This window comes from Peromyscus californicus, unplaced genomic scaffold, assembly GCF_007827085.1.
Source record: "Peromyscus californicus insignis strain IS unplaced genomic scaffold, ASM782708v3 Scaffold_4__1_contigs__length_199733344, whole genome shotgun sequence".
Classification (NCBI taxonomy): domain Eukaryota; kingdom Metazoa; phylum Chordata; class Mammalia; order Rodentia; family Cricetidae; genus Peromyscus; species Peromyscus californicus.
In genome coordinates, this window is record NW_026294562.1 from 145,675,491 (window position 1) to 145,690,590 (window position 15,100).

General features: G+C 41.8%; 1 protein-coding gene across 1 annotated transcript in view; it reads right to left on the minus strand.

The window, feature by feature from the left end:
* The window catches only part of Oca2 (OCA2 melanosomal transmembrane protein), a 284,223-nt gene that overhangs the window by 196,288 nt on the left and 72,835 nt on the right, over positions 1-15,100 (minus strand). Inside the window, exons 9-11 of the mRNA XM_052763431.1 lie at positions 6,332-6,403; positions 4,455-4,520; positions 1,661-1,717 (exon numbers count right to left, since the gene is read on the minus strand). Of these exons, the coding sequence (XP_052619391.1) occupies positions 1,661-1,717; positions 4,455-4,520; positions 6,332-6,403 (195 nt within the window). The remainder of the gene's footprint in view (positions 1-1,660; positions 1,718-4,454; positions 4,521-6,331; positions 6,404-15,100) is intronic.

The window sequence follows — 15,100 nt, forward strand, 5'->3', positions numbered from 1 at the left end:
TTTAAAAACAGAGAGGAGGCAGGGGTGAAAGAGAAAAGGCATGGGAAAAGATTAAGGGAAAAGGAATCCTCCCAGACTGATGGAAAATCATTACGGAAAATAGTGCAGAGTTTCTAAACTACAAAGAGAACTGTGGGAAGCAAATGTGCATAGTAAAGAGACGGACACCTGCACCATGTTTATTAGAGAACTTCTCCGAGATGTGGGACCCACCTAAGTCTTTGTCAGCAGATGAAGACAACATGGTCATAAACACCAGGAAATACTATTCACCTATGCAATCTTCACATTTTCAACAACGGTTTAACATAATATAATAATGGCTGGAGGGCATTGTTTCAAGTATGCTAAGCCAGGCACACACATACAAATGCCATATGATTCCATTTCTATATGGAATCCAAGAAAATTGATCCCATAGAAGCAAAGAGTAAGGATAGAGGCTACAAGGTTGGGAGGGGGAGAATAGAGAGATTTCAGTTAACTACTACACAGGCAGGGTGACTACATTTAACGTAGTATATATTTCAAAATAACTTAAAAAGTGAATTTCGGCCAGGCGGTGGTGGCGCACGCCTTTAATCCCAGCACTCGGGAGGCAGAGGCAGGCGGATCTCTGTGAGTTCAAGGCCAGCCTGGTCTCCAAAGTGAGTTCCAGGAAAGGCGCAAAGCTACACAGAGAAACCCTGTCTTGAAAAACCAAAAAAAAAAAAAAAAAAAAAAGTGAATTTCAAGCCAGGTGTGGTGGCTCACACCTTTAATCCCAGCACTTTGAGACTGAGGCAGGCAGATCTCTGTGAGTTGAGGCCAGCCTGGTCTACATAGAGAGTTCCAGGACAGCCAGGGCTATGTAGAGAGACCCTGTCTCAAAAACAAAAACAAAAGGAAAAAGTAAATTTCAAATATGTCGCTATAAAATATGATATGTAAGGATAGGCTAGTTGGCTTGATTTAATCGTGACACATTGTGTGCATGTACATTGAAACATATTATACTCCCCAAACATACAATTACCATTTGTCAATCAAATAATAATAATTACAAGTTTAAAAAACTAAGACCTTTAAGGAGTTAGCATGTTAGCCCAGTGATGGAACATGTGCTGAGCATATTGTTCATTCCCCAGCATAAGTAAATAAATACAGTCTATATGAGATTAAAACGACATCAACAAAAAATGGCTTTCCCAAATTTAAAAACCAGGACTGTATATGTCTAGAAAGTGAGCATTGAAATTGTGTCCCCAAATGCAATCAGAAGCTGGTGGCCTGAAATATGCAGACTCTTAAGTGTAAAGTGCATTTTGATGTGTAGCCCTAACCAGCCATTTCAAACGCTGTTGCACAAATGTTCAGGGAGAGCACTATTTGCCTTGAGCTCCCTCTTCATTTAAATGTGGAGAAGCTGGACATGTTGGGCTGACTCATGCTTAGCACGGTAATTATACCCAGGCTTCTGGAGGCCATTCTGAAAGGAGGATGGAATTTTAAGTATTTTAATTTACTAAATGTATAATAGTAGAATAATAAATAGTATTATTCAGTTAGTGAATGTTATTATTGGTTACATTTGTACTTATATTGCTTTGATTATGTATAAATAAGTATTTTTATGGTTATTATTTATTTATTTAGTGTATGACCATCAAATTCCGCCTACCTTTACAGCACAGTAATCAAAAAATCCCGTTTCTGAAAATATGGCTACTAAGATCATCTATAAGAGAAAGAGAAAAAGTAGGTAGCAAGATTTGTTTTTGGTTTTTTAGCAGAGTAGGATATTGGAACAAGTCATAAAGACCCCATCATGAGTTCGAGCTCTCGTTCCTGACAGTTGCCTCAAGAGCAGCTCTGTCTCCTTAGATGTCTGTCACTTCGGTTATCCACCCGGCCAGAGCCGGGCGGCAGTGGCACATCCCTTTAATCCCAGCACTCAGGAGGCAGAGGCAGCAGATCTTTGTGAGTTCAGCCTGGTCTACAGAGCAAGTTAGCCACATGTCCATCACTTCAGTGATCCACATACAAACTCCCTGAGCAGAACCTCTCACACATGGCTTTGCACATATATTTCTACCCTGGGTGTTGTTCTAAGACACATTATCAACCCATCTAACCCCAACAACAAACACAAAGTGTTGTCTTTACTCGTTTTATAGACCAAAGAGACAGATGACTTAACCAGTCTTGAAGCTAGAAAAAGGGAAGGCCATGGGCCAGCAGGTGGGCTTTGGACCTAATTGCCCCCCATGAACAGCACTGAGACATTTAATAGCTTTAAATAAATAGCTTTTAAGCTGTATCAAATTTGGGGTTTTAACAAAATGAAACTGATTTTTTTTTCTCACAAATTTGATGACATGGACAAGCTGGACCATTGGTACTATTGAAATGACTGACCTCCAGTCCTATGCGCTCTTAGAATGCTTATCTGTGTTTCTACCTATGACAAGTGATGAAAACAGCCATCCCATGGACTGACAGAAATAATGTCCATTTAGTCTGTGTTTAATAAACCAGAAATTCCAGCAAGCCTGAACTTGCTAGAACGTTTCCTATTTTACAAGAAATGGAGTAACATTCCATTTCTTCAGTTTTTTTCTTTTCTTTTTTTTTAAGTTGTAGATATTTAATATGGCTCCCCCTTTTTTTTTTTATTTAGATGCTTAAACCCAGTCTTCTTCCCAGGGCCAACACAGAAGTTGGTTCCTCCATGAAGTTCAAGATCAGCGCCCAGCCCCGCCTCCCTCCCCTCCACATTACTACGTGTTGAATTTGGAACGAGGAAGTGCAGGTTCAAGCCCTCAGTAAAGTGTGCCTGATCTCCCGTCCTGCATTGCAAGTTTCTCACTTCACCTCTGGATGTTCTCTCCCTTGTGAGGCTGCTGTGAGAATTCGCTAAAACTATATGAAGTAGTTGGAAGACCGTGGACCCAATACACCTTTCAAATAAGCTGTATGAAACAAAACTGCTCCCAAATCAGTTTTGACTGAGCACTACCCTTGTCTAGAGCGGCTTCCTAACTCAGCAGGGCCCCATGGGGCTGTGTGAGGCAGGCAGTACCTCATGAGAACATAAGTAGACATATGTGGGGGACCCTGCGTGCCTTTCTCTTATCATGGGAACTGTTCTCTCATTGTCTGATAGAACAGAGACTGGGGTGAGCAACCCCAGGAAGTAGGCCAGGTAAAACAAGACCCGTTTTGTGCACCAGCCCTATAGTACCAAAAGCAGAGAATATCTAAGTGTCTGCTGGAGCAATTTTAATTGAGAAAAAGAAATATCAGGCCATTTTTTATAGGCTGGATTCGGTTCCTCCTCCTCAAAATTTGTATGTTGAACTACTAACTCCCTGTACCTCAAAATGTGGCTGCACTTGGGACAGGACTTTTAAGAGTTGCAGTGAGATTGTTAGGGTGGTCCCTAGTTGAATACGACAGCTGGCTTTCTAAGAGGCTGGGATTAGGACACAGGCACATGGAGAGAAGACAGCCAAGGAGACTCAGTAGAGGCCAGCCCCGCTGACAGTATGATCTCAGACTTCAGCCTCTTTAGCTGTGAGAAATCAATTTTCATTCATCAGGCTACCATATGTGTCATGCTTTGTTACTGCAGTTCTAGGAAATTACTACACCATTTGCTTAACTTTTGTAAAAATAGTATATTATAGACATCTGGTGTGACTCATTCCTATCCAGATGACCAAGCCCTAGTCATTTCTCAGCATCAACCCAGCTACTGGCTCTTCCCTGAAACTTGAGTTCAGAGCCCTTCTCCACCTTCCCATTCAGAGAGGATGGCAGCTCTGACTCCCTTTGAAGCCTAGAGTGGATGCCAGCAAAAAGATGAGGCTGCCTGGTGACTTCTACAAAGCGAGCCTCCTGGCATGGTGCAGATGAAGCCTCACAGAACCCGAATAGAGAATGACCCAAGAACACATACATGACCATTCCCACTTTTGTCCAGGGCCTCCTTCTAACTTAGCCAACTTACAACTCGTCCTACGCTAATCCTCTCTGAGTTTATCTTTCCTTCCTACAAGCTGACCTAGTCATGCTCCTCGAAGCTTAACAGCATGATAAACTGATGAGTACTAGGACTAATACTCAGGGAATTTTTCTTTATATAATCACTTTCCCAATTCCTGAAATTGTTCTGTGGTTCATGTATTTGAAGTATGTCCATTTTTTAATCTTAAGGGCATTAACTCAAAAAAATTGTTAACTTTTGTAAATAACGATGCCACTTCATTGTTCAACAAGCCTTAGTTAACGAGCCAGAGCCCCAGTCATTCCCTCCGCCTTGGAGGAATGAGCTAGACCTGCACTAATACTTCTCAATCAAGCCCTAACCCTCAAGAGATATGCCATCTTGACTATAATGATAGGATCAGCAACCATGGAGTAGTGAAGGACCCAGACTTGGAGCCATATCCTGCTGGGAGAACTGTAATTACCATGCCAAACAGCAGAGCCAGAGTCTCAAAATCAATCCACTCCACCACGTGGGTCAGGCTGGGTCTCTGTAATCAAAGCACAAATTTGCCAATTAATCCTGTGCATCAGGCCTACTGACGAAAGCTCAGAAAATGGGCTGCCCTTAGAACAAACCCACACTTTGGGCCAAAGTTGGAAACACTCCATCCACTTCCCTTTGAAATTGGATTATATCATTGCCAAATAACACTCATGACCCAGTGCATCTGTCACATCAAAAGTATTCATGAAAAAAAAAAGGGGGAGGAATGTAACCCTGCTCCTGGGAGCTCTAGGAAGATTATTGCCTGAATTACTGTTTGAATTGCAGGTTTGGCCTGCACATGTCTTCCTCGGTGGAGTGGTATGACTGACAGCTGTCTATTCTACTCTTAAGTGCCACTAGCACAAAGTGTAAAGTGAGGGACTGCCAGATCCCAGCCTGCTGGGAGAGGGCAACTCACTGAGTCACCCGGGGGTTCTCGATTCACGTGCCTGCTAGGTGACATAAGAGCAATTTTCCAAATGAAAGATTATTTGAACCATGCTTATGAGAACAAGAGCATGACTCAGAGATTTGGAGACAATCCCACTCCAGCCCAGACAGCACCCCAAACCCACAGACTGCATCCAGCTCAAACAGCCCCCTCTTTCCCATGCTAGCAGTTTCAATCTCCCGAAGTCAGTTTCCTGAAGTCAATACAACCAATACGAGTCGTGCATGTCCTAGTTTACCCATCCGCACAGCCTAGCAGAATTGGGCCTCAGCCCCCACAGCAGGATTAAAAGCCTAAGCCATGAGAAAAGATTGCTTCCTGATGAAAGCCCCGGTCAGGTTTATTCCGAAATAACCCTGTCCCTTCCATGGACATGCCTAACATGCATGATGCCCTGGATTCCATTCTAAGTACGACAAGAAACAAGTTTTCTTGTCTAAATTTTAGAATTTGGGACTATTTTACCTTTCAGTTTAACATCTATTTATGGCAAACCCAGCCAAGAAAAAGTTCACATTCTTACAACTGCTTTCCGACTAGTTCTACAAAGCCATTTTAAGTGAAGAAAACACCACGCAATAACTAATTCAATACACTTCCCTATGTAAATATTTAAATGAGTCATATGGGAGGGGGGTGGCGAATGACCAGTCAATAGTCTTTAGGGGAAAAAATCCACCAAATTCTAAATCTGCTTTCAAATCCATTTCTGTATGTGTGCGGCTTCGGGAGTGGGAGCATCAACCCTCCAACAATGCTCTCTTCCTTTCCTAAGAATACTCAGGCTCCTTCATTGCCCTTCATGTATTCCTCATGTCCCTGTCAAGTGGACACCATTATTTACATACAGGCATCTCTAGGGCCTGCAAGGCCACAAGGTCAGAACCCCAGCCCCATAAGTCCACCTCCATGTCTCCTGGGTGACCACTAGATCTACTTCTGAGACCTCTCTTGGAACCAAATGGAAACTAACACTACATAGCTGAGTGTGTGTTTATATCCAGTGACAACTTTTTTTTTTTTTTTTTTTTTTTTTTTTTTGGTTTTTTTCGAGACAGGGTTTCTCTGTGTAGCTTTGCGCCTTTCCTGGAATTCGCTTTGGAGACCAGGCTGGCCTCGAACTCACAGAGATCCTCCTGGCTCTGCCTCCCGAGTGCTGGGATTAAAGGCGTGCGCCACCACCGCCCGGCCAGTGACAACTTTTTAAACCAAGCTTTTCAGTTCATGCCTCTATGGATTAAGGGCAAAACACGTGGGAACATCATATAAAAGAATTTAAAAACAATTAATACACCCTGGAGTTTCCATGGGTCTGGCATTGTATCTAGTGGTAAACCAGTAAATCAAACATAGCAACTTACATCTCCAACCACAGCCAATGCTGTTAATGCTGCAAGAGCTCCCAACATGGCTGCCAGGGTCCTGTGAACAATCTGGAAAGAAACACACAAAACGCCTGTATTGGTGTGAGTGGCCCCTGTGCCATTGTATACCACATCATCCAAATGAAGAGCATCTCAAGAGGCTTGATTTCTCGGCAGCCCGTAGAGACCCATGGCCACCAGCAGCCTACATTCTAGGAAAGTAGCTTTCATTTCCAGAACAATCAAAAGTCTGCTCAAGGAAGTCTGCGGTAAAGCGCTGTTAATTATTTCCCATGTTCTCGTTGGGCAACTGAACCTTCAGTTTAAGAACATAAATTAGCCCTTTTCAGTTACTGAGACCACAGTTAAGTCAGCACACAGACAAATGCCTAATCCAGTTGAGATGCCAGCATATTTGCAAAAGGATCTTTTCTATTTAGTTATAATCCAGTGGACATGGAATTTCTAATGCCAAATATGTTGGAAAATATGCACCCATGTACACTGCCACCCAGTGCAAAATGGTAAAGGAACTGTGGAAGAGAGTCCGGCTGCATTTCATTAAACATAAGTTTACTTACCATATAATTTACAATGCTACTAGGAATCTACTGAACATACATGAAAACATGTATCACATAAAGGCATGAATGTTCTGAAAAACATTATTCAAAATAAGACAAATCTGGAGGTATCCATGGGTCTGTTTGTACGACTAGATTCCAAGTTCATTTTCAAATAATTTTATACTTGCTTTTCTTTAATATTTGGCGTTCAGATTTTTAAGAGTTAGTACATCTATTACTTTTTATTTATTATTATTATTATTATTATTATTATTATTACTTTGGTTTTGAATTTTTCCAAGACAGCGTTTCTCTGTGTAGCCCTGGCTGTCCTGGAACTCACTTTGTAGATCAGCCAGACCCAAACTCTAAGATCTGCCTGCCTCTGCGTCCTGAGTGCTCCACCACCCCCGGCAGTCTATTTGTTTTAAATAGAAGCACCTAAAATCTAGCACAATACTACCGAATTGTAATGATTGCTTTCATTTGTATTCTGTTTGCAGTTTCAACTGATGACACACATTAACTCTTCTTCCTTATTTGATGCGTAAACCCTAGGCAGTGAGCTGGGAAAAATTCCTCCTCGGCTTTCAAATTGGGAGAGCAAACCTAAAGTTGAACAGGTTGGGAAACAGAAGCAGCAGGCTCCTTTTTCTGCCTTACACAGTGTAAAGACAGTTCTAACTAATCTCATTTAACTGACAACATGACCACTCCACGGTATGGGTAAAGGGAAGAACTGTAGATGTGAGAGAAAGAACAGCCAGAGGCATCTGGAAGAGTCCAGAGCAGAGAGAGTAGATAGTAGATTGGACATGGCCAGCAGAATGGACCTGGCCATGAAGAAGCAGGAGCAGGGGCAGGGCACAGAGAGAGAAGGAGGGGGGTAGAGGGGGTAACATAGCTGAAATAGCAGGCTTTTAATGAGAATGAGTAGCTGGGGGGAGCAAAGCCGTGAACTGGGGGAGTCTAGGGTATGGGAGGAGGTGAAAAGAGCTAGGATTCTGAAAAGGACATGGACTCCGAAATCTGTAACAGGTATTTGTGATACTGAGGGAGACTGGAGGCCAGCATGTGCTTTGGTATGCTAATAGACATTTGTCCCTTCTGCCTTTTAGAATTAGTGGAAATGGAGCTTCCCTGGGACCTAACAAATCTGTGTTCCCACCCAGCCCATGCACACTCAGATTTGGCTCCAGAATAAACTATTTTTTATTCTCTTTAAAGTGAGTGCTACAGTATTTGTTCGCTTACTTGCTTGCTTGTTTTTGCACCCACCATTTTATGGTGCCATAACGTGGGGCGGTTCCAAGAATGACCCACTTTTTGCTGAAGCAATCATTTGGGTGAGTCCAAGCCAACAGGTTGTCATTTCCTCAAGAGGGTTGTTTGTAAGCTCTTGAGACACTGCGGGGGGGGGGGGGGGGGGGGGGGGGAGACACGACGGACACAACGGGATGACCTCCCTTGGTTTTACCAACTGGCCATTTGTTAATTCTGATCTGCTTAATTAGGGATCCTCATTTGGTAGCTTCCTTTTTGGGTCTGCTTCTGAAGGCTTTGAAGGATTTGAGTCTAGACATTAGGCTCACTTTCTTTGCTGTGGACTCTCCAGGCATTTGGCTTTTGTCTGTTTGGAGAACTCGGACAGCACTTCGGTTTCCGGCTTTGTCTTTGGTGTTGTATCAGGACCACTCACGAAGATCAGAGAAAGAGGAGAACCACTCTCGACAGCAGACCGGCCTTTAATCCGAACAGTGAAGGGCTGAGGTCTGTATGTGCGAGTGGAGACTGTGCTCCCGAGGTGCAGGAGCCTTGGAGGTTTACAGGGCAGAAAAGGGAGCTTTGGGGTGGAAGACTTCTGCAGATCTGTTCCCCTGCAGTGTCGAAGTGGTAAATCCCAATGGAGATTGGTCTGTTCTCATCAGGAGCCTGCAGCAGTTACCAGAGGGTCAGCTTTCCTGTCTGGAGTTTCTCTGCTCACTGGAGGCTTTTCGGTCATTAACCCTTCATTGGGGATTTTTGTCTTTGGAATATGTTGATTTATTACTATTTGGCTTTCGTTCCCTGACTCTCCTCGGATGCCCAGTTCCGTGGTTTTCTGCTGCTTCAGAGATCTTACCAAGGCTTTAGCTTAAGAATTTTATGAGAATCCGATGGTCTGGTCCAAAGGGTACCCCACTCCCCGACAAAAGGGCAGACCTACAGGACTCTTTTCCCATTGTTCTGGCTCCATTGACACATACCTGCGGCTGCATATCAAAGCCCATGCCATCCCCCAGGCCTCCAGCCTCCCTCAGTCCCTACTCACAAGTTCTTGTTATACATTTTTAAAGTCTACACTAAACTCCTCCTCAGGCTTCCCTCCTCCAACAGCAAGGTAACACAAGCAGTATTAGGTCCAGCCTATATTGCTTGCTCCCAGGGTCCGCGGAAGAGTCTACCAACCAGCTGAGGATTCTAATCTGAGGGATATTCAATAAATCTAAGCACACTGAGTCCTTTAGTCCATTCACTTTATTCTTCTATGGCGATTCTATCTACACAGTTTCTTTTCTGCTCTCTTACTTAGCTCCTCTCGGTCCCTCCTGCTCTCGGTCCCTCCTGCTCTCAGTCCCTTCTGCTGTTCTCTCATTATTCTACCTAGTTCTTTCCATCTCCGTCTTCATCTTTGTTCTTCTCCATCAATCCTCTCCTAGTGCTCTCAGAGAACCAGTCTATATAACCACACAGTAATTCTTTGGTAAAGCAATGTGAGGCTTGAAGTTTTCAGGGTCTCAGAGAGAGGCGATAAGGACCCACACATAAAGCAATTAATTGTCAGCTTCCAATTACAACCCAAAAGGGGAGTGACTAAAGGGGAGTTCTCTGTTAGGGTCAACTAAAGGCTAAGACCAATTAGGGAATTTATGTGCTCAAACTATAATCTAGAAATGGCTAGGTAAAATGTTAGGGGTCAGTAAGTCAGAAGAAAGTAAACTGTCTTTGGCGCCACTTTTCCCGCTCATCCCGGCTGCAGCTGCTTTCTGATAGGGAGGGGGACATATGCTATGTGGGTAAGCAACCTATGTCAGAGCGTATAGTATTCGGTTAGTAAAAGCACTTTCACTCAGAGTAATTGCTGAGGAGAAAATCTAGGAATAGCACCTGGCTGAGAAGGAATAAAAACTTAATTTGCACAAGAAAGAAGCTTGGTACCTATCACCTGCCTGGCCTTGTAGGCAATCTCCTTGGGTCAGTGGGAAGTAACTGCCTTAACTCAGCATCTAGCAAATGGCTAAAACTTCATCCCAGGAATGTGAGCAGTAAATCTCTTAAATTAGGGTCTTGTGTAAATAATCTGGGGTGAAGGTAAGGGGTTGAGGATTTAATTGTTAGTGGTTCTTTTCTCTATCTGTGAGTGAGATGAGCTAATGTTTATCTATGTGCAGTTTTGTCCTTGGAAAAATGTATCTTTGTTGAAATACTTTTGTCCGGAGAATGACTCTGACCAGATATATGTTAATGAAAGATAAACACAGCTGGGGCAGTTGTCCAATTACCCCCAAATGTATAGAGAAAGTTGTGCCCAAGATTGAGGTGCAATCGTGAGATTACATGTACACATAACATGGAGATGCACCATAAATGGGGAGAATCATAGCTGTTATTGCACAAGAAGTTTACAACAAGAGACAGCCAGCTCATTCAAAAGGCAGTAATCCCATAACACCTTGTGTGATAGTTTCCTCTAACAGAACCCTTAGTTCTGATAGGTTGACCTTCTGAATTCTAGTTGTCACTGCTGTATACTCCATGGACTTTCGCTACCAGCGGCTCTCAATAGCAAGGTTTTCCTCCTGCCTGGCTACTTGCTGCTTTGTTATTCTCATGATCTCTCTCTCTCTCTCTCTCTCTCTCTCTCTCTCTCTCTCTCTCTCTCTCTCTCTCTCTCTTTTTCTCTTGTTATTTGCTATTCTCCCTCCTCTTTGCAGATAGCCCTGATCATATCCAGTCTGCTTTTTCTTTTCTATCTATTCTGGATTCTCTCTCTCTTATTCATAGTAAAACCTTCCCCTAACTATACCATGGAGCAGTCATATTGGCAGTTTCTTTACATTGACTTCTTGAATACAATGATGATAGACTTCAAAGATAAGAGGCACTTGCTCCCCCTGACCCAAAAGGGGGCAGGGCTCATACACTCCACAATGTGCAAGGACCTTATAAGGAAACCCAGAAAACATACCCTGTTCTTGGGTGAGAAGGAACTCTATTGGCTCTCCTGAGAAGACATGCATGGGGGGATTGGTCACCTGCTGGGGATGCTGTGAATGTGTTGCTCTGATTGATTGATAAATAAAATGCTGATTGGCCAGTAGCCAGGCAGGAAGTATAGTGTAGGAAGGATAAGGAGAAAGGAGAATTCTGGGAGGTGGAAGGCTGAGGCGAGGAGATGCTGCCAGCTGCCACAAGGAGAATCATGATGTAAGGTACCAGTAAGCCACGAGTCACGTGGCAAGGTATAGATTTATAGAAATGGGTAAATTTAAGATACAAGAACAGAGAGCAAGAAGCCTGCAACGGCCATACAGTTTATAAGTAATATAAGCCTCTGTGTGTTTACTTGGGGGATGCAAGTGGGAGAGATTTGTCCCAACTGACAGAAGGACGGGACACAGGAAAACTTCAGCTACAGTCATCTAGTATCACGAGTACCCTCATGTTTATGTAAATATGGAAGATCACCCTGAAACTCAATGAGTGAAGTTGGCATGGCTGGGCACAGAGAAAGTCCTTCCAAACAGCAGCACGTCATTCTAATCCAAAACATACCTCCTCTAGCTAACGTAGATGGCAAGTTTCTCAGCAGAAAGAAAAGACAGAATAAGGAACAAGGGTTCCAAAGAGGAAGACTGTTTGGAAATGAGCAACATCTAGAAATTAGGTGTGAATGTTTTATCTTGTATTTAGAAGAACAAGAGAACTAACTGAAGATAACCTAGTTTTAGGGTTCCCTCAGTAGGGAACTTTTACTACCTCCAAACTGTTTTATCTTTCATGTTTAACCAAGTCCTAGGCAGTTAAATTTTTAAAGATCTTGATTAAAATGAAAAATGATCTGTTTCAAAAAATTGATTAAAATGGTAATTTGTAATAAGAGCTCTACAAAAACTACACATGAGTTCAAATGAGATGCTAAGAATAAGGAATTAATTTTTTTGAAAAATTTGGAGTTTATATCAAAACTAAAGACAAATTCAAAAAATTAATACCCTACTTGTTGGAACATGGCCCAAGAATGGAGCTGTGTGAGGAGAATTCTGAGTGCTTGCGAGAACACGCCAAGAAAACAAGACAAGAGTGTTGGGATCTCACTTTCTTCTTGGAATATGTTTACCTGCTCCTCCCAGGTGTAGCAGATAGGAGTGAGTTTATTTTAGATTATTCATTACAACCGTTTATTATTAACTGTTTTTATGCCTCTATGGGGAAAAAACTGTTTTTGCCATGTGTAGCTTGTCCTTGTGATTGTAGACTTTACTTTTGTGATTCTTCTTAAACCCCAGAGTATAAATTGTCTGATGCTCTGAATAAAGTTGGCTACTGCATGAGACTTTAGTCTGCCTCGTTTTTTAGGCTCCATTCTCGCAGGCCCCACCTCCTCTAGAGCAGTAAACATACTTTCATCTCCTTCTCCAGCCCTGCCTTGTCATTCTTTGTCAGCTACCTGTCTTATATTGTCCCTTGAGTAGACTTTTTTTTCTTTTGACTTTCATGCTTACATTAAAATGTCTTTATTATGGAAACTATTCCTAAAATTTCCTTCAACTCCAAAGCCAGGAATCTCAGTTTGGCCTGAGTGGAAGTTTCTAGCACTTAAGGGAACTCCTGGGGCTATAAAAGAGAACCAAATGAAGCTTTGTCTGTGTCCTCCTTCACAACATTCCTGGGGACTTAGGCTGAGACCCATCTTTAAGCACTGACTTTCCCTGTCTGTCTGATCTATCCTGTTAAATATGGCTTCCATGTTACCTGAGGTTCCTTTTTCTGACCAGAGACCCACTAAATGTCTGAGCGCCTCAGACCCAAAAAATATACATTTCCTAGACCCATCCATACTCTGCTCCTGGGTCATATGCACATGGCTTTTCTGGAGGCATCATCATAAAACCTGATCCCCCATATTTCCTAAGCCAATTTCTTACCTCCAGAAAAGCAGCCTGAGACATAGTAGAAAAACCCTTTCTCCTCAGCTACTTAGTGAGTGGCGGGCATCTTTAGTCTACTACACACAGACTTCACCTTTTGATCTTTTTGTTACTAAGACTTTCTCACATCTTAAAGAGATAGAGATTTAAACTTTCTACTTTTTCCCCAAAATTAGGTATACCTAGACTTCATGTAATTGTGTCATGTGTATCTATGATAACTGTTTTCATGTTTTGGGTTGTTTTCATATGTTGTTTATATCAAAAAATTTCAAACAAACTGTGGCCACTTGGTTTTTTAATTCTATTGTGTGTGAAAATAATAATAATAATAATAATAATATTGTAAGCCCAATTAAAATTCATGTGCAAATTTACAAATTTGAGAATTGTGATAATGTATTAAAAAGCCTGATAAATACACAGTACCTTATAAACTTGAGTACTCTAAAACACCTTAGACCCTATGAAAATTATATCTTTAGGCCTATAAATATTTTATAAGCTCTCAAAATACTAGTTGTTTGTATAAAACAACATTCATTACAGTCATAAGATAAAGATTTCATTAGACTATGAAATATAGTTGTATGAACAGATTTTGATAGACTTCCCTCCAAAATCAGGTTATAGCACATACACACACACACAATTTCATTTATATAATAGACATGAATAACATAAATTTTCAAAATAGTCTTAATATAAAACTTAAATGTAAGATTTTTTATTAAGGCTGACTACAGGTAAATTAATAGATATATATGTTTACTGATGATCTCTATGTTGTTTCCTTTTTACAATAAGGATTATAGACAATATAAACTTAACAAACAATAGCATTCAAAATTTTGGTTTATAAAAATATATCTTATGTATGAGTATATGTATATACTCATACATATATTCATATACATATATGTACATACATGGTCTGTATATGTGTGATTATGAGGTTTTGGTTTTGGTTTTATTTAGGCTTTTTGAGACAGGGTTTCTCTGTGTAGCTCTGGCTGTCCTGGATCTCACTCTGTAGACCAAGCTGGCTTCAAAATCATAGAGATTCACCTGCTTCTGCCTCACAGAGCTGAGATCAAGGATATGCACCACCACACCCTGGCAACTATGTGGTTTTTTTTTTATGTAACTTACTCATTACAAGTGCCAAAGAAAGAAGCCACAGCACTTACCCACTTATCTACTGGAGCTTTCCAAAAACCAAGGATCTGTTCATTATCCCATCGCAAACCCAAACATCATCACCAAGCTTACTTGGACTAAAGTTCTCTCAACTCTTTTCTCCTCTGTAGGGCAATGTCTCTCAATATGCATGCTGGCTTACAAAGCAGGTCACACAGATCATCTCTGTGGTCCTCAGTGCATGCTGAGGACATGTGGATGCAGCTGTTCCTCAGAAATCCTGAAGAGTCCTACCTGTATGTGTCAATAGAGAAACCTGATCTTCCCATTAAAATAAAATAAAAACTAGGCATACAGTTAGGTGGTAGAGCATAGGATTAGCATGTACAAGACAAGACCCCAGAGCATATATGACTAACTGCTGGTATTACATAATAAAGCCTTTTAAATTGAGCTGTCCAGTAAGAAAATGAATTCAAAGATTAAAAGAGCCAGAGGTAATATTTTAAGAGCCAGAGACTAGAGAGTCTTGGACAAAACAATTTCTTCTGGACATGATAAGACCATCAGATTCAGGCACTTACAGCAGTTGTGGCTGCCTGCACAAGATCAAGCCAGTCAACATTCCATCATGGGTGCGGGAGGAATGGACATGGGAGCTCCCACCACTAAATGAGGCACAACTGACCGTTGATGGCTTCTGGGAGAAAGAGTCAGTTTTCTTTAAGGATGTGATTTCTGGTAGGTTGGCCATGCTCACATGGATGTGCTACCCATGGCATGGGCAGCACTAATTAGATTGATGTTTCATTTGTTTTAGAGAGAGAGAGGAGGAGGGCATTAAGTTAGGAGGGAGTATCTGAGATGAC